This window comes from Periplaneta americana, chromosome 3 (assembly GCF_040183065.1).
Source record: "Periplaneta americana isolate PAMFEO1 chromosome 3, P.americana_PAMFEO1_priV1, whole genome shotgun sequence".
In the NCBI taxonomy this organism is placed as follows: Eukaryota; Metazoa; Arthropoda; class Insecta; order Blattodea; family Blattidae; genus Periplaneta; species Periplaneta americana.
The window spans coordinates 52,429,904-52,456,730 of record NC_091119.1 but is presented as its reverse complement, the minus strand read 5'-3'; the positions used below and the strand labels follow the sequence as shown (position 1 = coordinate 52,456,730).

Here is a 26,827-nt window from a genome sequence, read left to right as displayed (position 1 = left end):
TTAAAGTCTAGAGTCCAATGTTATTAGGTGTGATATGATCATTTCTTCAACGTATACTTACGTAATTTTTTGAGTGGTTTTTATACTATTTTACTAGTAGTTGCCCCATATGCATAAAAAGTGAATTCGCACAAAAAATCATGTTTGTTAAAAGTGTGGCTTTCGAATATCTCATTCTCCCCCCCCCCTTCAATTGTTCAATATTTTCTTCTTGTAACAATGCTAATTTCCATATTCAGCGAGCATAGAGAGAAGAATGTGGAAAGAAAGTGAACAAGAGAATGATGGTTTAGTCGTATGTGTATGCATACTCATGGACTGAACTGTCTGTCGTTTGAAAGCTACATGCTTCACACGAAGATGGCAGGACAGTCAGCTGACTGTTGGTCTTAGGTGCGCGCTAGCCCCTTATATGATTACTGATCTTAACGCTAGAGCCCAGGAAGCCTCTATAAGGATACGATTGTTTTATTTTCTTTTTACCAGCCAGATAAATGCAAATAAAATACAGTAAATATACAGAATGTTTACAAGTTCCATCAGTATAGTATCTATGAGTATTTTTTTATACCAGAGTGTTACACTACGGTACAGTTACATTTTTCCACAGCTTTTTATACAACCAGCTAACAACAACACAATATAGTACGGGTATGATAAGTTGCAATTTACACACGCTGCTCCAAACATCTTCCTTCAGCTGTTGATATGCTGCTAGCATGTCAAATATAGTAGATGTAACCACAAGATGTTCCAATAGTCTTCCAGTCAATTTCTCCCCAACCATTAGACTTCGGACATATTGTAGATAAATAGGATTAAATCGAGTAATGTATAGATCTCATAATATTATATCTCTGCCTCTGTCCAACATCACAATTTGTGGTAGGAACAGAAATTTGCAATGCTTTTTAATGCTCTGATGCCTACGACAAAGATAAGTCATTTGAAATTTACCTTCACTCACTAGCAGAGATATAAAAGAACTGTAACACGAATTACGTTATTCTGAAGTATTTTACATTCCTCCTGGGACACCCTATGTGTATGTATGTGTGTGTGTGTGTGTGTGTATGTGTGTGTGTGAGCGTGCGCGTACATACATATACATAGGGTGATTTACGAAGTTTGTGTAACACTAAAGAACCTGATTCTTCCTCATATAATTCTGATAAAAAAAGTTCATATAAACATATGTCAAATTTTTTAAATTTACTAAGTTACACCCTCCTGAAAATCGAACATGGACATGGAAGTTATGAAGGTTCAGGCATTTAAATAGCGAAGAAAATGGTACTGGGTGTATTATAAATTTAGTAAAGTACATTCACATTATTACCTACCTCAAAAATTTGTATTAAAGTTGGTTTTCAAAGACCTCACCTTCTGCAGCAATGCATGTAGTCGCCTGAGTGTGAATTGTGCATGTCACATTGCATAACTTCTGCTATTGGTCACGAATAAATCGAACAAAATTGTCAACACTAGATACAGTTCGCAATTCGTTGTGAATTTTCATGCAATACTCTATCCATTTTTCAAGCAGTGTGCGTTATTTACATTACAGTATAAATCTAAATGCTCGCAGGTATAATTCTAAATGCCCGAACAAAGTTCACTAGAGTCTGTGATACAGAAGCAAGAACCGTGACTATTTACAAAATTATTCAAAATCGGACACATGTACATATGAACTTTTTTCTTCACAACTATATCGTGACCCTAGAGTATTGCACAATTCTTGTCTTATACAGGATGTTAGGGGTATATGTGCAAATATTTTTAGAGGTAATCAGGTATAGTATACTGAACCACATTACAAAAACAATTTCTCAATCTTTGAACTTATTTTTTTAAACATGATAAAATACCATACTTTTAGGTTCATTAATATTTCCAGGCGATTCATTTTCTCTGCGAACACCTGGCTTGTTAAGTGAAGGTCCAGGCTTACGGGGGTTGTTTTATCATCTAGACTTACCATGAAGATCTTTGTACTGTAACAGGTAACCAAATAACTAAACATGTATCCAAACACAAACACGTTTTGTGATACCGTTCTATATTAACACATAGAATTGAATTCATTAGTATTTATTTTGTACTGTATTTCAAATTTGAACAGAGTCTACATTTTGATTCTCGTAAGAATGGTAGACTGTAGTAAAATAAAAGCATTGGAAGTAATGTTGTCTAAATTATCACTAGAGAATTAAAAGAAATTCGTATTTAAAAATTATTGGCATTGAAATACTGGTAAAAGAAAGATACGAAATAAAATAATCTCTCAATTGTTAACGAAAGTTAGTATTTTCTTAACTAGTGTAGAAATTTATTAGAAAATCTGTATCACATTATGAAAGGAAATGTCACGTTGTTGTCCAAGATCCGAAGACAAAAAGATCCTGTATTCCAGAGTCTTTGGTACAAAGCAATGAACATTAGTCCATTTGGAACCTCACGATTTGAGAATCGTAGCCAATAGAGCTCCCTAGTTTGCAGATTCTCTTGCTGTTTCGTACATTAAATGATTACAGTATTGGCTAATTCAGCATCAGTGAATGCTTCCATTACATCAAGTGTTAGAAAGTGAGCTGCTTGCAAGGTTAATGACCCTTAACTAACTGAGGAAAAGTGTTTATGCTGAATAGGTCTACATGTGACCGAAAGACGTGCGTGTAATCTAAACTGACAGGCATTTCATAGGACAATCATTCATAAAACATCAGGCCGTAAAATACGTGACACATTTATGGGAAAACTATTAGAGCAAGGGAGAAAGTAAATAGGGCATTACCGATATTTTACATGCATTTTTCTTTACAAATATCAAAATATTTCCACGTATACCTCTAACACCCTGTATGTATACAGAGCTTCCCATTTATCTTGTGCACCTATTATAATTTTTTTTGTTCGGATAGGTACTGGTATTGGAATTTTTGTTTTTGAGAGTTATGTTAGAACGAGTGGCTAACATGAGTGTAGAGATTTGGTGCATGTAATTACATTATGGTACAAGATACACGTGACATCATCAATTTTTCAAATAACACTACATACTTTAATCATGTTACACTGATTACACACATTTAGACGAGTCCAAAAATGTATCACAATGTCACCTTTCCTATCAATAACAACAAAATGCAGAATGAATGACATCAGAACGTGTCGTTTGTTGCAGTGCCCCATTAATCTTTTGCATTAACTTACACAAAATGAAAGACGACTGACATCTGTACACGTCGTGTGTTGTGTGCTTGCTGCCTTAACATGTAAACAAACCACAACATCTGTCGATGCCACAATCCACATACAGTGGCCTGCACGTTCTCCGCCACTCGACTTCTTCCTGTGAGGAACTGTAAAGGACAGTGTGTACCAGAACATTCTGATAACATCAGACGACATGCAGCAACACATTCGACAGGCTTGTGTGTTCATTCAGCCAGCAACATGCCAGGCAGTCATATGGTCTTTCGGGGAATGCATTTGAATGTACATTAATGTGAATGGTCACCATTTGGAACATCTTCTGTGATTCTCAAAGCATAACATTATCACATTGGAAGTACGTTTTAGGAAGGTGACATTGTGATACATTTCTGAACTCGTCTTAATATGTGTAATCAATGTAACATGATTAAAGTATGTAGTGCTATTTGAAAAATTGATGAAGTCACGTGTATCTTGTACCATAATGTAGTTACATGCAGCAAATCTCTACATTCATGTTAGCCCCCCATTCTAACATAATGCTCAAAAACAAAAATTCCAATACCTATCCAAATAAAAAAAGTTATAATAGGTGCACAAGATAAATGGAACACCTTGTGTATGTGTATATATATTTTCTTAAATATGATGTATTGCAAATTAATACACTCGGGCAATAACATTGATAAAAGCAAGTATGAGAATTTTTTTTTGCTTTACTTTACATTATGATATACACATGTACTTGTATTATGGATGGGAAAACGGAGCTTTGAAGTTACAATGAATGATGAAATGAAAAAATGAATGCTGGATAGTTGATTATGCCAATAGGTACAAAAGGATAAATAGCTACTCGAACAATACTCAATATAGACACATCAGTGGGAATACGATTTTGAGGATTCCAAGATATGTCATCCAGAGACACAATGTCCAATCATATTATTTTATGTTCACACATTATAGACAGATGCTTTATAGGACCCACCAGTCTATTCGATAGTATCTCAATGTAATCAATAATAAAATTATTCTGTTAGGGTTGCTCACTCTTCTCATTGCTTGAATAATATTACCATTGATATATATTTCAAACTCATTACCATACTCTTGATATATACTTTCCTGGACCAGAAAACTCATTACTCTTGAACCAAAATAAAGAATAATGCAGTTGTAAAGTATTCATTTACAACAAAATGTACTCCTCCATTTAATAAGAGCAATATATATTGAGACGTCGCCACAGTGGTCCAGTGCCTAAAGCGTTGGACTCAATTCTTGGACCCAGCTTCGATTTCCAGCGTACCCCTGATTCATGATTCTTGTTGAGCATGCCCATGGTCTGGGTAATACAGTGGTTTTCTCCAGGAGATCCAGTTCTCCTTGGAACCCCAACAAATCTTCATCATCATTATCTCATCTCACTGCGGGTCGCAGTGTTGCCATACCTACTGATTAAGCAGGAGATTTCCTGTTTTTCCATTAAATCTACTGCTCTACTTCTTTCTTTGTCAAAAGTCCGAATTTCTCCTTCGTTTTTGGCATGCTGTAGTCACTTAGTTCTATGCTCGGATTTTCAATTTATTACATATTATGTCACCATGTCTTACTTTTGCATCTTATACACAAGTCAAACAATGTTTTCATTTGTCCCCCAACGAGCTAGAAGTAAGAATATCCTTCTAGCTCGTTGTGTCTCTCTGCCCATAACACGTCCCCACAATGATGCTTAAAGAGCAAGAACACGTGAAACAGTGAGGGAGTAAAGTGTAGGTAATGATATTTTTATGTTACATATCGTGCACAGTGATCTTTTAAAATGAGTGAAAGTGTCCCAGCAAGAAAGAAAAGTAAATACTCCTTCCCAGAATTATAAATCAGGGTGGGAAAATTATGAACAGTTTAAAGGGTAGTTATGCAAAAACAGGAAAAGGAATAATTTTTCGTCTGTTATAATCGCAGCTAATGCAGTACTGTCTTTAATATCATCTTTAAAATAAATCTCGTTCTATCGAAAATCGTTTTATACAAAAAAAAACTGATTAATATATTTTAATGGGAAACATTGTCAATGAGACATTACTGTGTAAAAACAAAATTGCATGTCTCACTTACATACACTGAGTAAAGATGACAGTAGTAATATTTAGCAAAATTGTTCTATTTCATTGGTTAGGGATGTGCTATATAGTAATACACCAGTATCATCATTCTTACAGTATACTCTGTTTTGTAATTAATATTGTAATAAGAAGAGAAAATTAATGTTTATTTAATCTGCTGTAATCTTCTGTTTTTTTTTTCGATGGTTTTCTCCTGATATTCGTGAGTAGGTCATGGCAACACTGTGAGGGTGTAGCATAGACCAGCCTCCTATGGTGCACCCTAGGCAACAACTGTCAAAAAATTGGTCTACACAATTGATTTTATATGTGTGAATGGCGAAAAAAATTAAGAATGTTATTGGAACAAACAAAAGAATTAGATACAAATATTATGATGGTGATGATGATAATGATAATAATAATAATAATAATAATAATAATAATAATAATGGGTGGACCTCCTTTACCTTGTGAGCTCTCGAACATTTGCAATTCCAGCCACCCTGTAGTTACGCCCCTGTTATAAATGACCTTATTAAAAAATGGACATTATATCTACAGGACATACCATAACTAGGCCCTGCCAATTTTTTTTCTAGACTTCAGGAATTATGGACACTCTATTATTCGGACTTCTTATTATGGACGTTCAAGTAAGCTTGGTGGATATAAAATAATGAACATATAATTTTATCGGCATTACCAAGTGGACACGTGTCTATATTCCATTTTGGGCACCGTATTAAACCCACTGTGCCAACATATGTATGGAAGCAGAGTTGTTCAATAGTAGTTATCAGAAGGGATTGGAGGGAATAACAAAATGACGAAACAAATATTCTCTGAAAATTCTGCAGGTTTTCGTAAAAAGTCAGTCTTAAATCTACAGTGAAACAAGAATTATAATAAATTGCTTAAATGATTTAAGACTGGATTACAATAAAGATACAAGTTTCAGCTGGTAGAGTTCAGTCTCAACTTCAAATTCTTTCTTGCGAAATATATTTTCTTTGAATAAATCATTTACAAATGATTATGCTAATAAATTACGTTTGCTTTGCTACAACTCGCAGTTTTCACGCCCAATCATGAACTTTCTCTTTTTTATAAATAGGAGGTACAATATAAAATACACACAATTTCCCCATCATTTATAAATTCAAGTTTCTTTATGTGCAAAATATGTATGAACATTTCTGGTGAGTCACTGATTTGTAGCAAACAAGAGAGTTCTTAAACATGACAATACAAAATTAGTATTATCCAAGAAATCTTGCAACTCTGGAAGTTTGCGTTAATAGATATATGTCGTTCATTTAAAGCAGACACATACAGTCATTTGTTGTGCTGCGATAACTTATCATTAGCATCAATATAAAGTCAACATACTAATAAATGTTCCTGCTGTCATTATTAACATTACAACACTGTGAGCAACAAAGACTTTCTAATAAATATTACACAGTGAACACTCCTTTATTCTGTACAATTTGAACCAAATAAAACACGAAAAAAAGGTATTATTTCGAGATACTTTTTAAGAAATTCTAAATGTAGTCATGTTATTAGTAAGATATTTATATAAGAAAGAAACATTTCTAACTACAGTTTAATTGTTACAACACACACACACGCACATATGTACACATACACATACACATACACACTTATTCTTTTTCAAGTCCTGCAAATTATATACAATAAGTCAGCATTTCATCACTGTAACAAACATGTTTCATATATCAAATCAAATTCTAGAGATTCTGTTTTCATTTCAGATAATACTTCCATTCTCTACATAAAGCAATTTCAGACTCTTGCTGAGAACTTAAAACATTTTCCTAAGGAATGAAATGAATAAATGCATTCACATAATGTGAAATATTTTATTATATAACTATACAAACAGCATTTCCTGCTGATGCAGCCGATATAATGATTGCTACTCAAAAGAAGTGCCAGCAAAAACAACTGAAAAAGGCACACAAATTAGTAAATGCAGCAACATAGAACAGCTATGTAACAGTAACAGAATCTTCTTTACCAACTGAAGTATTCACTTTCGAAACATTAATTTTATAATCAGTAAGACAACGAATTTTCTAGTAAATATGAGAGGAAAAATATTTTGTTACTTGGAAGCAGAACGGAAGATAAAGCTGGATTTCTGATTCCTTCTAAAAGTCTTCTTCTTCTTCTAGTGGGAATTTGTAGAATATTTTATAAGTTAATAGAGCTGTGAGATCATTTTTTTCTGTAAGCTTTTTCTAAATGCTCCTCCCTACTCTTTCCAAAAAGAACTGGAAGGCAATTCATCACACCCATTTCCATCACATCCGTCATAATGTCGTTGTACTATCTTCATTTCGAGTGTCTTAACCAAATATCCTGCAAGAATTTCTGATTTATTTCATTCGTATCACACTTTCTGTTAACTAAAGTCAAGTAACTTGAAGAGTCCTAGTTCTACAAGACGATAATAATTGAAGAAGTGAACTAAAAAACCAGCTAGGTGTCATTTATAACCTTTTCAGACAGATACATTAAAAAGTACCTTACCATGCACATGCATCTGTTAGGAATGAATTATAAATAATTGATTAAATGGCGATCTTACTCGTGTTAATTATGTAAGCATGTACGGCTTAGAGCTGTTTCGGTGCTACTTGACACCATTCTGTGTTTCGGCGTCATCTCAACTTCGCTGCCTCTTGTGTGGGTGCGTTCGTATGATGAAGAGTTGTGTCAAATAGTGTGTGTGTTCTGAAATTGATCTGTGTGTTGAGTATTTGATTAGGGTGTGTTTTAGTGTGTCTGTATATTTCATACTGTTCTAGTGTGTTGAGTTTTTGGTTTTTGGGTTGTATGTGTAGGATTTCCATGTCTGTATTTATGTTATTGTATGTGTGGTTGGTATTAGTTATGTGTTCGGCATATGTAGATGTATTGTGTTCTTTATTGCTTTAATGTGTTCTTTGTATCGAGTTTGGAATGATCTGCCTGTCTGTACAATATGAAATATACAGACACACTAAAACACACCCTAATCAAGTACTCAACACACAGATCAATTTCAGAACACACACACTATTTGACACAACTCTTCATCACACGAACGCACCCACACAACACTCAGCGAAGTTGGGATGACGCCGAGACACAGAAGGCTCTGAGGATGGTGTCAATAGCACCGAAACAGCTGTAAGCCGCACATGCTTACATAATTAACACGAGTAAGATCGCCATTTAATCAATTATTTATATTCAAGTGTTAAAAGTAGTGTACGAAAGATTCAACATGAATGAATTATAGGTAGAGTTATAGTGAAAGATATTATATGAACTGAGTTGCCACGAATATTTTATTAACACCTAAGTTTTACAAGAATGAGGAACACTTCTATTACCTATGAAAAGAAAAGAGCCTGTGCATGTAGTTACATTCTTCATACAAAAACCTAGGCAAATGTTAATATAACAATGACACAAGAGCAAAGGACTTTTTTTTTTTTCTTGTTAATCTTACAATATCTATTCTGTTCTTATATATATTTTAGAATTACATCAAACATAATATACAGTAAAACTTCTTTTATACTTTCCACACTTACACGATTTTTCTCAAGTTCCGGAAAAATTCCTACATTTTCTATGTTAATTTATTTTGATTATAAGTTTTTTACACTTATACGATCGTATTTAAAATAACAGGAGATACTAAACGTAATTTATATATTCTAAATTAATTTTTCTCGAAATTAGGTTTGCCATGAAAATGTAAGAATGCAAAAATACAGCATATAATCATTGTTAAGATGCGGCCCACTTTGAAATTAATGGAAATTTGAAACTGCCTGTGTTTTCCTCTAACAATCTTGTGTCCTTTAATGATGCTGTTACTGCTTTAGAAACAGCGAAACATTTTGTAATGCATCATGATGTAACTGAACAAATTATGGACTTATCATAATTTGAGGACATGGTTTATTCATTAGGAGCAAGCAGTCCAAAATAACTGACTTTTTGTAAAGTAATCACATATTAAATTAAGATCACACTGGAAGAATGGACTGAAGTTTGAAATGTAATGTATCAACCAGCTTTGGCTCTAACCAGCTAAGATTTCCTACAAAATATAATCTTACATTCTTCAAGAATATGTGTTATAAATCTGAGTACTATAATAGAGTCAAAGATGACTTAACTGTGAAGTTCTAAATTTCTTCTATGAAAATTTTAGTAAATTTGCTCAACTTGTTCTCCTCATAGCCTATAGTCTTCAAAAGCTACTTCAGATATTATTAAAATGTCATTTCAGTTATACGTTTTTATTTTTCTCATTTACACGTTTTTTCAATGCCTATAAAACATATAAATGAAGTTAGACTGTACATAGTTATTATGTACTTAACCATTACTGTGTCTTGATGAATATACAACTAATATAACTTTTAAATACAAACATAAATATTAAACACTGAAACATAAAGAAGTAAGAATTAAAAACTATATTAATACAATTATTTTTCCTTCTCTTACTATTTTACATATACAGAGTGTATCTATATATGTGTCTGTAAATGTGGAGGCGTATTCCTGACACCAAAACATAACAAAAAGTTCATATGAACATGGGTCCGCAAACCCTTCGTTAGGGAGTTATGAAAAGAATTTCCTGTAGTGACCCCTGATTATGTAATTCACCTCAAACTTGCATTTTTCCCATTTTCTTCATTACAGTTGGTCATGACATTTGTTTTGTTTTGTCTGATTGCCTTTTGTTCTGTTTTGTGTTATTCACAGTAACATTCATCACATCACAAGATGTATTCAGTGAGAGAAGTGACGGATATGCACTGCATTTATGGTCTAGCAGATGGGAATACGGTAGCAGGACGTCATATGATCAAATTAATAACACTCCAGGACATTTGCACAGAGTACGGCAAAGCATGGAACGCAAGCTCAGGGCATGCATTGAAGCAGGAGGAGATTACTTTGAGCAATTTTTGTAAATGTGTGTTGTTAAATGTATCACATGTACCATTACCAATAAACCCGTAACTCCCTAATGAAGGGTTTGCGGACCAGTGTTCATATGAACTTTATGTTATGGTTTGGTGTCAGAAATACGCCTCCACATTTATGGACACATATATAGATACACTCTGTATTTTCTGATAAAAGAAAAAAAAAAAGCTGTTAGTTTTCACCAAGGAATGGAATCATCTTCAACAAACGTTCTCTTCTCTGCACTCAAGACATTATTTCTATCAGGGGAAAAAAAAAAAAAATGCACCAATAGCTTGCCAAAATCTTCCACTTGTTTACTCTTTCTCAGAACTTCGACTGATTTCTATTGAATTTCATCATATGACTCGATGATTTCAATTATACCTGTGTCTGGTTTCATAAAAGAGATCCTTTGTGATAAGACTTTTGAAATGTTAAAATCTTTGATGCAGATCACTGAATCTGCTGCTGCCTGAAAATCAATGAACATTTCCTGAAGCATTTCAATAACCTCAAATTTGTTTTCATGTCTTCTGGAATATAAATATTAGGCTTACAGACTTTCTTCTATTCTTCAATATTTGCGAAATCAGTCACAATCCAGGGAAGTACCGTATCATATGTTCTGGGACTAGAAACTTGTATATGGTATACATCTTGATTACACACTTTTAATACTTTATTACTAAAGATTTGGTAAATTTGTTATATAAACAACTTTAATGTGTTAATTGAAACCGTGCTGGTAGTTTACCTTAGTTAATGATCACAAACACACTCACTACAGGCACCATAAAAAGAAACCGGAAACAAGCAAACCCTTACTAGAAATCTGAAGATGGCCGAAATCAAGTCCAAACTAGTCATTAACTATGGCAAATTTATTTATTTATTTATTTTATTTACCAGCATAGTTTCAATTAACACGCGAAAGTTGTTTAGGTAACAAATTTACCAAATCTATTGAAACTTATTTGTGTTTAATAGAATAAAAAATTCCAAGATATACCAAATACATGAATATAAATTATCATTATTTGATTCTTGTCTTGCGAAGCATAGTTGTCACTCCACATTAACAAGTTTCTCCCTACAATCGCCATTTATTATATGTACGAAGAATGAAACTATTTCAATCATGCCTCTACCTGACGTGCATTCATTCCACATGCACATGTAAACCTTTCTTGTGTCACAAACATTCACACCAAAGTTATAACAAGACATCTGTCTTTTATGAAAATATCAGAATGAGTAAATGTGGGCACGAGATCTATGCATATGCATGCATGATTTCCAGGAAACTGATTTTCACTTATTGTATTCCATAGATATTACATCAGCATTGAGGCTTTAAGATGTGAAAAAAATTAAGAGTTATAAAATTTTGCTATGGTGTGTCTGAAGCTGTGTTCATTGATTCTTCTCTTTTTCTACTCATTTATAAATCTCCAGTTTTTCTTTTTCTTTGCTGTTTTGGATCCATTCTATTCATGTGGGAAGGAGAAAGCAAAACAAGACTCCAGATGACACTTACCAGCATTTGAGGTAAAGAGCTCTAGATATACCTGCAGTAGGCCTACCATCTTTGGAGAAAAAAAATAACTTCACGAATAAACATCTGGCATTTGCCGGTTTATTAGGGAATTAACCTTGTCTTTTAACATGTTTTTTGGTGAAAACTGAAATTTAACAATTTTGACACTTAGCTGGTTTTGAGTTCACCTCTTCAATTATGCAATTTTCTCCTCTTTCCTGTTAGTTTATAATCTTCCCAGCACTTTATTTTCTTATATATTTCAAGACATGTCCCGTCAAAAGGAGATGCAATATTTCACGTCTGTAAAAGACAACGAGAGAGAGAATTATATTATATGCTATAATCTTCACAACACTTGTAATACATGTCTTCATGACCATCTTAAGCAAGTTGCAGAGGAAGTTGGTTCGCTTTATGCAAGTCAGGGGATAGTAATGTGTAGCAGAGGCATTGATCCGTGTTAAACCAGTGAATAAGTGTGTGTAATAGTGAAATGGAGGACAGTACAGTGAAACAAGACATAATGACAATGAAGGAGAGCATGGCAGAGCTAAGAAAGAAGATGGAAGAAATTCAACTGAAAAACGAAATTCTGAAAAGCAAATGAGATCAATTTGAGGAGAAAAAGAGGAGAAAAAACTTGTTATTTTTAGGAATAGAAGAAAAAGATAGAGAACAGAGTATCGATACATATGAGAAGATATTAGGAGTGTGTTGGGAGTGTTTTGGTATAGACATGAGTGATGGACAAGTACAGGAAGCATTCAGAGTAGGAAAGAAGTAAATACAAAATTCACAACAAGTTAGGCCAATATTAGTAAAATTTAAGGGCTTGATTACGAAGGAGAGGATTATGAAAAACAGAAGGATGCTAGGAAACACAAAGATCAGGATAGATAACGACTGGAGCTACGAAGTGAGAAGTAGAAGAAGAGTTTTAATCCCTTTTCTTAAAGCAGCACGAAAAAATGGACATTTCGCGAAACTTATCAAGGGCAAAATTAAGATAAATAATTTGGTTGTTAGTGTAGAGGAGTGTCTAGTAACGTTAAAGGACCCGACTGTAGGCTCAGAAGAAAGGAAAAGGAACAGAAAATTTTTGAAAGAAAAAATCAAGGATATAGTATCTAAAAGCGAGGTTAGTGACACAAGTGTGGAGAGTGTACACGAGAGCAGCGAGACAAGTGTAAACATGTTAAACTCAGCGAAAATATCCGGAAAGGAGGCAGTGACGTCATCTGAAGAAGAAATAAGAGTGATGCGAACTGGTATTCAGCAAGCACAGCAGAACATGACCTCAATGTAATGGAAATAGTGGACATCAGATGGGAGCAATTCCGAAGCGGGTGAAGGAACTAAGATCTAAATCGAGGCTGACGAGAAGTAGAGTAATGCAAGTAGGAGTTAGTTCAGGGAGCAGTGATGAAGGAAGAGGGGAAAACAAGGAGAAAAAGCAGTATGACGTAAGGAATTGGTGTGAGGGGAAATAAATCGTGAGAAAAGTAAACTAAGACCTAAAATAAAGTAGCAATGTGGAAAGTTAGCAGTGAAAAGTGCAAATAGTTAGAGATGTGAAGTGAGGGGAAATGTTCCATATAGGAGGGAGGGTCAAGAATTAGAAGTATAATATTTTTGATATAATAATAGGTGAGGAGTAAAGTTAGTGGAAGAACTGATGACGGACAAGAAAAGACCAGTGGAAGAATTGCAATAATAAATTAAAAATAAGTAATAACCTAAATGACTTGTACAAGAGGCATTGTAAAACGGGGAGATGGCACTGAGCGTATTCCGAATCTCAGTGCTGAGCAATCTGATGGCATCACGATGTTCCGAATTTCAATGATGACATCACTGATCCTCCACCGGTGTCGCACCGGTTTCATCAGCTTGCAGAGGTGGTGGCAGTCTCCATCAGCCGCCATCAGTGAATCTGGTTAGTTCTTGTATAGGGCAGGAATTAGCAGACGAATGACATCGTGCATTGTTATGTTATGGTGGTGTGTTCTGCTTTAGTTCTGCTGTATTGTTTGTAATGAGCACAACGTAAAAACAATATGTTAATGGCTTATGAGCGAACATGTCAACGGACCAGTTATTACTACCGGTTCAAGAAATAAATAATTGTTTATGCTCTCTTTTCTTTGAATGAGATGACAGTACGGAAATTTCGCAAAATCTTGCTAGAGTAGCACAGACAACAACTTGTACAGCCGCCATGATAGCCATCGAACTTTCCAGAAGTTTTGTTCCTATTTCGCTGCAGCATGACATCATTGTTGTCCACCGGTCCGGTGAGATTCGGAATACACTGACTGTATACTAGTAATGTGAAGTGCCACCTCACCAAAAGATATTGCTTAATTGCTTAAAGACAAATATATTCATTCATTCATGTCTTCACGATCAATTAAAGATATTAAAACTGAAACAATCACTCACAATCTAAAGAACTTCTGGCATTTCTTCTTTTAAATCACAGTATGAGTTGCTTTTACTTACATACAGTACAAGTTGTTCTTTTCAAGTTTCTATAAAAAATATTTCAGGTACTCATATAATAGGTCAGTCAAAGATTTTAGACAAGGATTTGACTAAAAACTACAATTTCCGTATATCAAAATGGCATGGTGCTCAGTCTGTGTTGATAAATTCACCATTATGTACAGCCCGGCAAGAAACATTTCAAAGTGCGCAGAAACCAAGTGCTTCTACCAGTCAGACTGGACTAGGGGTTAAGTCATTGGTTCGAATCTGTAGCGGAGTGCAGATCAGCTACTGTGAAGTACAGTTTACTCCAGAGAGTTTAATATAGTAGTGCTGTATTCATTACTAAGCGTATTTAAGGTCAATCTCAAAATGTAAAATGGTCTAGCTCTCTGTCATGCATCTCATTATCAGTCAGTGGGTGCAGAAGTATGGCGTTATGTGTGAATTGAGAGTGGAGGCACTATATTTTGAAAGTTGCTTGGCTATAGTGTCAAATTTTAATTCTTTGAAGGATTTTTTAAGTACTTACATGCAATGGAAATGAGTGGGATGTGCACAAGATCAACTCATTCAGGTTGTACTAAGCTGAAACAATTACTTTGATGTCATCATCAAGAAATTTATGCTTTTGACGAATACAGCCAACCTATACTATTTGTATAGTACATTCTCTTACCATACAAATGATAATAATAATAATAATAATAATAATAATAATAATAATAATAATAATAATAACAACAAAGATTTAATACCACAAAGATATGCTGGAACATCGAATACAGAGTGAAGCCTAACAATTGAATACTAATTTGATGAAAGGAAAAATTGTTTGAACATATGTCTTGGTCTGAAACTTACGAAAATATTTCGTTCTGCCAATCCTTACATATGCAAGAATCCAACTCACTTTGAATATTAGATAATATTTTTCTTTTTACTAATGTAGAATACTGATGTAATTTACATTGGTATGAGGGAAAAACAGGACAGAACAATTATAAATACAGAAAATGTATATTTATTAACAGATTTAAGAAGGTAGGATTATTTTTAAAACCAATTTGTAGGATTTTCTGAATGGGGAGAGGTACTGGTAGTACTCCAACAGCTGTCATAACAACACAACACATTTAACACATGGAAAAATAACAAAAACAATAAAAATGGAATGTGAAATAGTCACAATCCTTATGACTATTCATTATATATTGCATCAAAATCTTAAATTTGTTAAATAAGAATCATGTCAGTTTTCCACTGCTGACATAAAGTACGTAATTCAGCACAGTAAAAATAACATCTAAAATTATGCATCATTTAATTTCTTAAGACTTTTTCCTCTCTAACCAATTAATACTTAGAAAGACTAGAATAAAATACAGTAAATAACAAATAGCTTCAGACAACTAATTTGGTTTAGTGAGTTACTTAATGGAAGATACTTAGAGAGTTCTAAAAACAAAAATATAGTGTGTTCCAAAATGAAGTTTCATACTTTTTTTTAACATTCACTAAATACGATTTAGTCAATTTCCCTTATCAGGTATTTAAAAATAAGAATTAATTTTGAAGACATATTTTGATCCTAACATTTTTGCTTTATAAGCTAATATCATATATATATGAGAAGTACTTTCAGATCTTTTTAATGCCAACACAAGTAGGCTTCACATGAGATTACTAACCAAATTATATCTGCAATATTACGATTAAGCATATCAATATTAAATATATAATGTTAAATAGAGTGTCAGATAATCTTTCCTTTGACGATCAAATACATGAATTATGTTATTTAACATAAAATAAAGATGATAACTATAAATTTACACCCATTCACTTTATGAGGATTTCTGTACAGTTACTCATAAAGTCATAATAAATACCTATAATAAGCATTTTTAACATAAAATATCTGAAACTTAGATATTACATAATTTCTTGACCATAATTCTTAACTTGTATCCGAATATAATATTAACGTTCAATTCTACATTACTTTCTAAGGTGGGGGGAAAAAAAAGGGACTTAAAAAATATTCAATTTTGCGTGAAAATACCTATAACTTCATCATTATCAGAAAGAACAGATTTTTTCATTTCAAAATGTTATCATGAACATAAGAATAACAAGAATATTAGCAATAACGAAAGTCGTTGAGACATAACATGTAACTATGCTTTAATTAGCTTCTTCTTACAATTCTTAACAGCACAAAAATAAAAAAAAAATAAAAAAAATGTATCTCTGCTTACAGGCATTAATGCATGCCACTATTCTATGAAGTTAGTACATCAAACTGATATTCACGTAATTTTTAAATATATTTTACATATACCTATTAAATACGTTTAAAACACACATAATAATTCTTCTGTGTTTCCTTTCATTGTGAATTCTTGGGAAGGAATGATGTTAAATATTTTGCATATAAAGAATACAAATATTACCTAACTTAATCCAGAAAAAGATATCCTGCAGCCTCTCGTTTGTCTGTAGCAGAGTTGGCTGTCAGTAGAATAACAGACTGAATTGCAAGTCATTATTTGCAGAGCTTCGATAGGCGAGAACCTCCCCCACCCCTGCTTCCCGTCACTCAGTTCTCCTACCAACCGAATTCGCACCCCCTTTCGAGCATACTCTCTCTTCAGTTTTCCCCAGCTACATTGCCAGCCCGTTCACTTCATACTAGCCCCATCGCTACTCTCCCTCGTCTTGTCTTCATTTCTCCCCAGAAACTCCCACTACCCCTCTCCAATATTCTCAGTCATGACAACAGCACGTCTTCAAATTAGCTTCAGTCAGAGTCACAGGGTCAAAAACTGCAATATTCTAGATCTTCTCAAAGACACTCCCGTTTCCCCTGCCCACGAATGGGAGAGGGACGCTGATTGTTCTAAATAAACAACTATATCTGTACCAAAGTATTTTCTTCCTACATCATCATATACACCCCTTTCCACAAATTTCGTCACCACCTGTCATTCACTCCCGTTTCCCCTCTCTCCACCTGGGATCACAGCAAGCAGAAGAACGTCAATGCAGACCGAAGCACAACACCTATATCGTAACATCGCCCTCCTCCACACACTTTGGCTCCCCTTGTCCCGTCACTCCCGTTTCCCCTCTCTACACCTGTTGTCATCAGCAGAGGGATGTCAAGGGAGACCGGTGCATGACACAGTGTACATATTTTAGTAGGGAGAATACATAGATCTTCATTAAGAAAGGTAACTTAAAATGTAAGATGTGTGCACATGCTAGTGTTATTCCGAACAAACCTCATGGAACCTACATTTCCCAAGAGTGGGTGCAGGATGTAATCAGTTATTACGAATGATACAGAGAGGTCAACAATAAAGTCTACAGAAAAAGATACGTTAACACAAAATAAGTGAACCCCATATTTTAGTATAGGCCTAAGGCATAGGTGCATTAAGCAAGAAACAACTTTTTAGGACAGTGGTAGTAAAAATGCAAAATAATGAACTTGAAATGACTATTCACATCTTTAGGGCAGCATACAAGAATGCTAAATATCATGTGATGTGCTCGTAGATATAGATCTTCAGTCTTTTATTAGGAATCAATATGGGAAAAATTCTTCACACAAACTTTTCTTAAATTAATATTATAACTCACACTGCAAGAAGTATGAACACAAGAATTGTCGAATACATTGTCAAAAACAAAAGGCAAATCAATATTTTAATAGACAGAGTCTACAGCAGTAAGCCAGAGTGTGCAGACATGAGTGAATGAGCGCCATCAAGTCAAGTATAGAGGGCAATGGTCTACAAAGAACGTTTAAAAAGAAGATACAGAACCAGAAGTTAAAAATGGTAAGGTTTGTACAAAATGTTAAATCACATATCGAGGAACATCAGAGAAATAACAAATCCAAATGAACAAATGGAGAATAACCATATAACAGAAAACTTGAGGGTAAGTGTGGAAAACAATAGAAAGAAGCTTAAGATTCTAATAAATGAGAATAAACAAATGAAGGAGAGAATCAACTACTACGAACACAAGCATAGAAAAAGTAATCTGATAATCTTCGGATTTGATGAAATAGAAAGAGAGTACGAACTAGAAACTTTTGAAATGGTATATAATGTGTGCCACAGAATTTTTAATTTAGAAGTGAGGGAAGATCACATCGAACAAACATATAGGCTAGGAAAAGGCTTCAATAGGCCAATATTAGACTAGACGGCATTTCGGAAGGCGGTTAGCTTCTATATGCGCCGTAGGATTTCTGGTATGTGACGTCACAAGCTTGTATAGTAGAACCAATCAGAATCAGTCTATAACAAGCACTTCCCGAGTTCGTTTGTTCACGTGCGAGTGTTTCAATACATTGAATAAGTAAAACTAACATTTACTGTGTGTATGTAAGGTAAATAAATGGAAGAAGAGACTGTAAAAAGACAAGTATTACACAAGCAGGCGCGGAAAATAGTGTTTAAGGTGTATAAGTATTTTAAAAACGTTAATTAGCAGAACGCTGCCAGCCATCTTGATGCTGGCAGCAACGTTGCCAATATGCAAGAAACGACTGCAGAAGCATGTGGTGTGGGATTGAGAACCGTGCAAAGAATATTGTTAGTGAAGGAAACAGGATTTTTTGGTGTCATTTACAGTAATCAACGGCTAAGGTCATTATTGCCTTTTGATAATTTAAATTCTCTCCTGCGCTATTTGTATTGCACGTGCTCGTGAAGTATGATGTGGCAATATTGTACGATGCCTTGCTCTCTCTATTTGTCTCTCTCGATACAAACGCTAGCAGACAACCGCCTTCTGAATTGCCGCCGACTCTAGTGAGATTTATCAATATGAGAATTAGAGAAATAATCCGGAATAATTAAGAAAATTGAAAGGAACCAGCATAAGAATAGAAAGGGATATGTCTACAAAATAAGAAAGAGAAGGAAGCTACTACTCCCATTTATGAAAGAAGAAAGGAATAAAAGGAATTTCACAAAGCTATACAAATGATAAATTAAAAATAAACAAGAAAGTTTATGATCTAGAGTTCTGTATGGAGAACGAAAGACATCCAGAATTTGGAATCGAAATGATAAAGAGAGACCAACAACTTGGAAGGGGAAACGAACACACCACAGTGAAAAGCAGAAAGAGAATGGCGGAGAAAAATGGATAAGGTGAAAAGAAGAATAACATAGTCCTCTATGCAAAGGGGAAATAAAGAAATCCAGATGACATTAAAGCAAAACCGCGGTAATATACCTACAGAAAAGTGAAGGGCAATAATGGAAAGTGAGACAGTCCACAGCAACAAACAGCTGACGGATGCAAAGCAAGAGCTTGAACAGGACGATAGTAGGGCAGCAAATAGTGATGCCACAAGATTAATAAAGTAGCAGAATGTGACAGAGGTCAACAACTTTTGGAAGATCAACAATCAGGATAGATTAGAACACATCATAAGAACGAGCAAAGGAACAAAGCCACTGCTAGGATCATAACTCGTGAGGGAAGGAGTGGAATTGAAAGTGAAGGATCAGAAAAAGTATCAAGCATGAGGAGGATGTGAAATGTAGACATCGAGATGAGAGGCGCACGAAAAAAACAGAGAGGAGGAAAAAATCGTAACAATGTAAAGAATGTGGACACAGAAGCAGGAAAAAATACCATTAACAGAGATAAGGTCCAATGCAAATAGTCCAATGATCTAAAAGGTCCAACAGAAATTGTCCCGCTAATAAAATGTCCATGATATAAAGTCCAGAAGGAATTAGTCCAAAGTACGAAATGGTCCAATACTTATATGGTCCAGATAAATATATTGTTCAGTTAAGTTATGACCCAATGAAAAAAAAAGGTTCTATAGAAATATAGTCCAATACAAACAAGGTACAAGCTAACATAAAGTCCAACGGAGATGTCATTGAGTTTAGTCTGAAGAAATTCTAGAACTTGCATCCTATGTTGAAGTCACATATATTAGCGGACGTGCTGCAAGAAGAAGAAGGCGAGCAGTCCCGCCAAGATTTTCTCCTGGAACACGAAATATACTCGTATACGAACTGGTATTCAATGGTCAACAACATACAAACAATGTAGTGGAGGGTTTCCATTCTCAATTTCAGCTCAATTTCAGTTGTTGTTCACCATGTTAACATCTGGAGATTTATTCAACACCTACAACAGCAACAGGCCGATATAGAGACTCTAGTCACTCAAGTGTTAGGAGGCCATTTATATGTGAAACAACCATTACGCAGAAAATACATTGCAAATCAACAGAGTGTGTTCAATATTCTGACCAACAGTGAGTCAAGAACCAACCGCAAGATGTCCATAAGGAAAAACAATTCATCTATAAATCAACAATCCCGTATTATCAAGAGAAATATCAATTACAACAGGTAGACATAACAGGCTTGATGGTCGGAGCAAGATGGTCAGTTCTGAAGCAGTTCGTTGATTTTTGCAAGGCTTTTCATTTGCCATCATCTACAATTATCAATGTTTATTTACTTGCGTTGAAAGGTTCGATTGCATTGTTAAGAAATCACCTCAGATAAGACATTGCACTGTAATTTCTTTCTTTCTCTTTCTTGCATTGGTTTTTATATTCATAACAAATTATCTATGTAATATGTACTACTCAAAATTTTGTTTTGTAAGTGGTATACTTTGTCTTCTAGGAAATCCCTGTCTAGGGAAAGTGTTTGATGATGATGATGATGATGATGATGATGATAATAATAATAATAACAACAACAACAACAGTAATGACGTTCCACGATATTTAAGGGCCATTTCATACCACCTTAAACTCAACAGCAATCCCGAGGAAGACATTAATCCTGGAGAGGGAGACATTTTTTAGTGTAAAGTTATTTTTGGAAATAAATATTTTGATTCTTTCTTATTTATTGGTTAAGAATAATTTCTTGTTTTGGTACATTTATCACTGTCACTGGACAATTTGTGTTTGGACTTTGGAAATTGGGCATTTTGAATGAAGGAGGCTTATTTCTATGGACATTATGAAAAAAGAACTTTTCACTTGGTTGAACCTTCTGGAAAGTGGACATTTTGTGTATTGGATTTTTTTGGAAGTGAAGATTTTGTGTATTGGACCTTTTAGAGACAAGGACGTTACCATCATCTGAACTTTATTTCAGTGTGGACGAATTGAAATTGGACTTTGTCTCTGATAATCAAAAATATGAATGAAATTGAGAGGGAAGAGTCAATGAATGAAAGTGAGGAGATATAAGTGAGAGAAAAGGAGAAGAGGAAGAGAATAAACCAGGGTTGGGGAAAGTAGGAAATTAATAATTAAAATAAATGTTAATGGTACTGAAAACAGAATACTAAGTGTTTTGAAGGTAGCAATGAAAGAGAGTGAGAATACTGAGAACAGAATGCTAAGTGCTTTGAAAGTAGCAATGAAAGAGAGTGAGAATATTGAGAACAGAATGCTAAGTGTTTTGAAAGTAGTAATGAAAGAGAGTGAGAATACTGAGAACAGAATGCTAAGTGCTTTGAAAGTAGCAATGAAAGAGAGTGAGAATATTGAGAACAGAATGCTAAGTGCTTTGAAAGTAGTAATGAAAGAGAGTGAGAATATTGAGAACAGAATGCTAAGTGCTTTGAAAGTAGTAATGAAAGAGAGTGAGAATACTGAGAACAGAATGCTAAGTGCTTTGAAAGTAGCAATGAAAGAGAGTGAGAATATTGAGAACAGAATGCTAAGTGCTTTGAAAGTAGTAATGAAAGAGAGTGAGAATACTGAGAACAGAATGCTAAGTGCTTTGAAAGTAGTAATGAAAGAGAGTGAGAATATTGAGAACAGAATGCTAAGTGCTTTGAAAGTAGTAATGAAAGAGAGTGAGAATACTGAGAACAGAATGCTAAGTGCTTTGAAAGTAGCAATGCAAGAGAGAGACAAAAAGTGAGTGCAAGCAGGTCAGGGATGACAAAAGTGATAGAATAAGCATAGAGACGAAAATGACAAGTTAGAAAATTAAGTGCAAATACCAAGTAGTGAAGTAAGATGAACTATGGGACAATGAACTAAAGTAAATAAGTATGGGGCATGAGTATAATTGACTAAATAAGAAGAAAATAGTGAGGGAAATTAGCAAATTATAGCTGATGGAGAATCTTAGACTGGAATAAGGGTAAGAAGGGGGAAACCATAAGGAAAGAGGGTATAAATGTAATAAGAGAATTACATAAGGAAGTACTGAAATGAAACTAATGTAAATGTAATTAATATTGTGATAGCACCATATGCAGAAATGTGAGGACCACCACTTCATGAAATAGCTGTAGATAATAAATAGTCATATTCATACTCAATATTTTAATAAACGAGTCTACCACAATGAGCAAAAACGAAATACTAGTCATTTATTTAAAATGTTCAATAGATGACGATGATATCCATTAAATAATATTCTTAGATCTCACTGAATTAGAATGTGAAACAGCCTAACAGCTGCCCTTCTTGAAGGACTCAATATGCTTGGTATGAATATAAACTTTTTTTTAGAGGAATACCTTCTATATTTTTTATGTGATAGTGCCTCAACTATTCATTCATTGTCATTCATTCATTCATTCATTCATTCATTCATTCATTCATTCATTCATTCATTCAGTGTTCTGCCTAAGGGCAGGTCTTTCACTGCAAACCCAGCTTTCTCCAATCTTTTATATTTTCTGCTTTCTGCTCTGTCTCCTCATACAATCCATATATCTTAATGTCGTATATCATCTGATAACTTCTTCTGTCCCGAACTCTTCTTCCATTCCTCATTCCTTCCAGTGCATCCTTCATTAGGCAGTGACTCAACCAATTCCTTTCCCTCTTTCTGAGCAGTTTCAGCATCATTCTTTCTTCACCCACTCTTTCCAACACATCTTCATTTCTTATTCTGTCTGTCCACTTCACATGTTCCATTCTTCTCCATATCCACATTTCAAATGCTTCTATTCGCTTCTCTTCACTTCGTCGTAATGTCCATGTTTCTGCCTCATACAATGCAACACTCCATACAAAGCATTTGACTAGTCTCTTCCTTAATTCTATTTCCAGAGGTCCGCAGAAAATCCTCAACTATATTGGACAAAAAGAGAGGGGTAGGTATGAAACTAAAAAGGTTATTTCAATCTATCGTAATCTGCATTAACTACAGACTGGAGTTAGCTGTTAATGACTGTCTGAAAAAAGTGCATGGCATAAATCACTTTCAGATATTCATAGGGAAGTATATGCATTATAATTATAATCAATCACCTAAAAATCAAGGAGCACTTAATGAATGTGCAAGAAGCTTTAGAGCTGGGTTTCTTTCAGTCGTCTTCAAGGTGTATGGGAAAACCTTGAGCATTTGCATTCTGAGTTTCAAAAATTAGAAAATAGCATTTTAAAAGATTCTAAAGGAGCTGAATATTCTGCACTCTTGGATACACTCTTTCAAACACACTGATAAACGTTATTGAACAAGTAATACAGTAACTGCTTCATTGAGTTAAGACTAAGTTTCAGAGAATGACGCAAACCACGTCAAAACTAGTCAGTCAGGTAATTTACCACCAGAATTTATAATATTAACACAGTAAAGCAGTGTTCAATAAGATTAATCAGTAAATATTCTGGATTAGGAAATTATTTGGCATCAATACAGTTTGTAGAACATATGGGAATAATGCTTGGTGATTTGAACTTGTTCTGAACTCCCAGTTTCCTGTTCTAACGTGCTTTGGAACTCGTTCAGAGTGAAATTGGTTCTCGACTAAGAGCAGGAACTGAAAATTCTGAACTCCTGACGCATGCACAGATAGTTTAATCTGAGGTTAAGGTTAAAATGCCTCGAGACTGGGCAGATTAAAATTAAGAAAATAATCGATCATGAGTGATTTGGAAGGTGATAATGATATATGTTATGACGAATCAAGTTCAGAAGATGAATATAATTTTAATATGGGAAGAAACTCCGAAGGTCGTGAAAGAACAGCCAGATCTGCATAATATACGTCACTGTTCATTAACAGAAAACCACAATTCAAGTCACAGAGAGTTTGTGTGCTCTAAATGTTGGGTTTCTGACATCTTGTCAGCTCGCTTGAGGTATGTGAAAATAAAGGGGGAAAACTGAGTCGGTGTCTGGTACATTCCTGGGTAGCTCAGTCGGTAGAGCATTGGCGCGCTCAGCCAAAGATCCCGGGATCGATAACCGACCCCAGAACAATTTTTCCCTTGAAATTGTACAAATCTGCTTCACAGGAAGCTATACCTGAAAGCCAGATTTCCAGCAAATATTGTACAGATAAATGCTGTTAGTGTTAATGCACTTGCAGAATGGGTTAAAACAATGGTTACTTCAGGGATAAAAAAAAAAAGTATCATACTGACTGTAGTGTAGAATTTCTTACTTTGAAAGAAATAGTTTTGAAACAATCATCCAACACTTCTAATGTAAAAGCTGACGTGATTTTGAGACAATACGAGCTCTGGTGTTGAATTATCCTGAACTTACATCTGCTGTGTTGAAATGTGTCTGCGTTCCTTGTGAATCTGTTAACGCAGAAAGGTTTTCTCAATGTATAATTTAAATGTTAGTAACAGTAGACGCAGAATGAAAGAAAATAATATTGTCACTTCTGTTATGCTTTCATTCCACAAATAGAAACAGCAGATGTTACTTAATAGAAATAATGTTTTTTCTCAGTGTTATAATGTTGTGTTTAATTTTAATATGTAGAATAAATTGTTACATGAAACATTTTTTACCATTTTTTGATGCCTAATACATAATATAGGGTTATTTTTCACGTAAAAATCGCTTTCCAATTTATACGAAATTATTGCGATTATCTTACAACTAATTAACGATAAAACGCGAAATATAACATTTTTATAACGATTTTTTTCTCGAAATTAATACGAAATTCTGTGGTCTCTAGCCCATGATGTAAGTTACTCATTGCAGTTGATAAAGTGTCATAAAAATTAAATTACGGCTTATTTAACGATGCTCGCAACTGCCGAGGTTATATCAGTGTCACCGATGTGCCAGAATTTTGTCCCTCAGGAGTTCTTTTACATGCCAGTAAATCTACTGACATGAGCCTGTCGCATTTAAGCACACTTAAATGTCATCGACCTGGGCCAGGATCGAACCCACAACCTCGACCACAGAAGGCCAGCACTATACCAACTGCATTACCAAGGCCAACTAAAGCATAATAAAATAACCAATTAAAAAGAAATTACTCATCGACTGCAACACAAAGCAAGTAAACAGCAGACAACTAAGGCAGTTCAATGGAGCACAACCCACGCTGTCTTCTATTGTACACAGTAGAGGGACTCTAGAACAGTTAACCTGAAACCACCTGCTGCTCTCCCATCGGACAATAAGTTTCGCTCCCTGGTAATCACTATATCACTAAGGACGACTATACTGAATGCTAAAATGAGAAACACTAAAGTAATTATTAACTGAAGGGCAGAGAATAATATCAATTGTAATTTAAGGAAATATAACTGTTTTATTATGAAACTTCATATTTTGGAAACACTGTACTTCATATGAAAAATTAAGATAACAGACAACATGTAAGAAAATTAAACTACCTATTTCGTTAACAAAAATATTGTACTGAAACTAAAATAACAATAAGATCAATGAAGTGATTAACAATTCCTGAACATCTAACCTCTCATGCATTGCAAGGGTGATGTTCTTCCATGAAGAACTTAAACAGAAAGACTCCTGAATGGAAAACAACATCGAGATGAGACTCAAGAGGAAAGCTGCATGACACTTCTGTTCGAGAGACAATCTTATCTATGCATCCTATACTGAATGCCAGCCTTTTATGACACTGTGAATCAAACCATGATCGAACACACAATTGCAAATCAAACTCTCTATCACTTCCAGTATAGTTAAAATATTAGAGCAGTTCAGTAACATGAGCACAAATTATATTCCTTCCAAACCTGCTCGCGTTATCACAGATAATTGTGACGATTTCAGGACCTCCCTCTCAGTTAATGACCCAACACAGATTATAGGTACACCTATTCCTTTGGAGGCTGGGGTGGTGGCGCCTTGCAGAAGCAATATGGACGTAAGTGATGCTGTGAGTGCTCCACACAATGGGCAGCTGAACCATAGCGGTTTATGCGGCTCACATCTGAGATCTAGAAGCAAAAAAGATGTCCACATTTCACTATTCTTTATTTGGAACAGATCGAGGAAGTGTCTAACATTCCCTTTCTAGTTTGAATATGTATCCTAATTTAGCTGAAACAACACATGCAACTGATAAGGTTCTCTTAAATAAACAGGGGGAAAAAAAAGGAAAATGGCGTTAGAATAAACGGAAAAAAATAAAAATGGCATTAGAAAGCTCTTAAATAAACGATAAAAAGAAAAATAATGAAACTACA

The 26,827-nt window shown here is 34.6% G+C and overlaps 1 protein-coding gene across 4 annotated transcripts in view; it reads right to left on the bottom strand.

Annotated features, from left to right (window-relative positions):
• Window positions 1-6,282: 6,282 nt before the first annotated feature.
• LOC138696029 (uncharacterized) overlaps window positions 6,283-26,827 on the bottom strand; it is a 125,401-nt gene continuing 104,856 nt past the window's right edge. For all 4 annotated transcript variants that reach the window (XM_069820519.1, XM_069820517.1, XM_069820516.1 and 1 more), the window contains one exon: window positions 6,283-26,578. In XM_069820519.1, coding sequence (XP_069676620.1) covers window positions 26,456-26,578 — 123 coding nt within the window. In that variant the 3' untranslated portion in view covers window positions 6,283-26,455. The remainder of the gene's footprint in view (window positions 26,579-26,827) is intronic.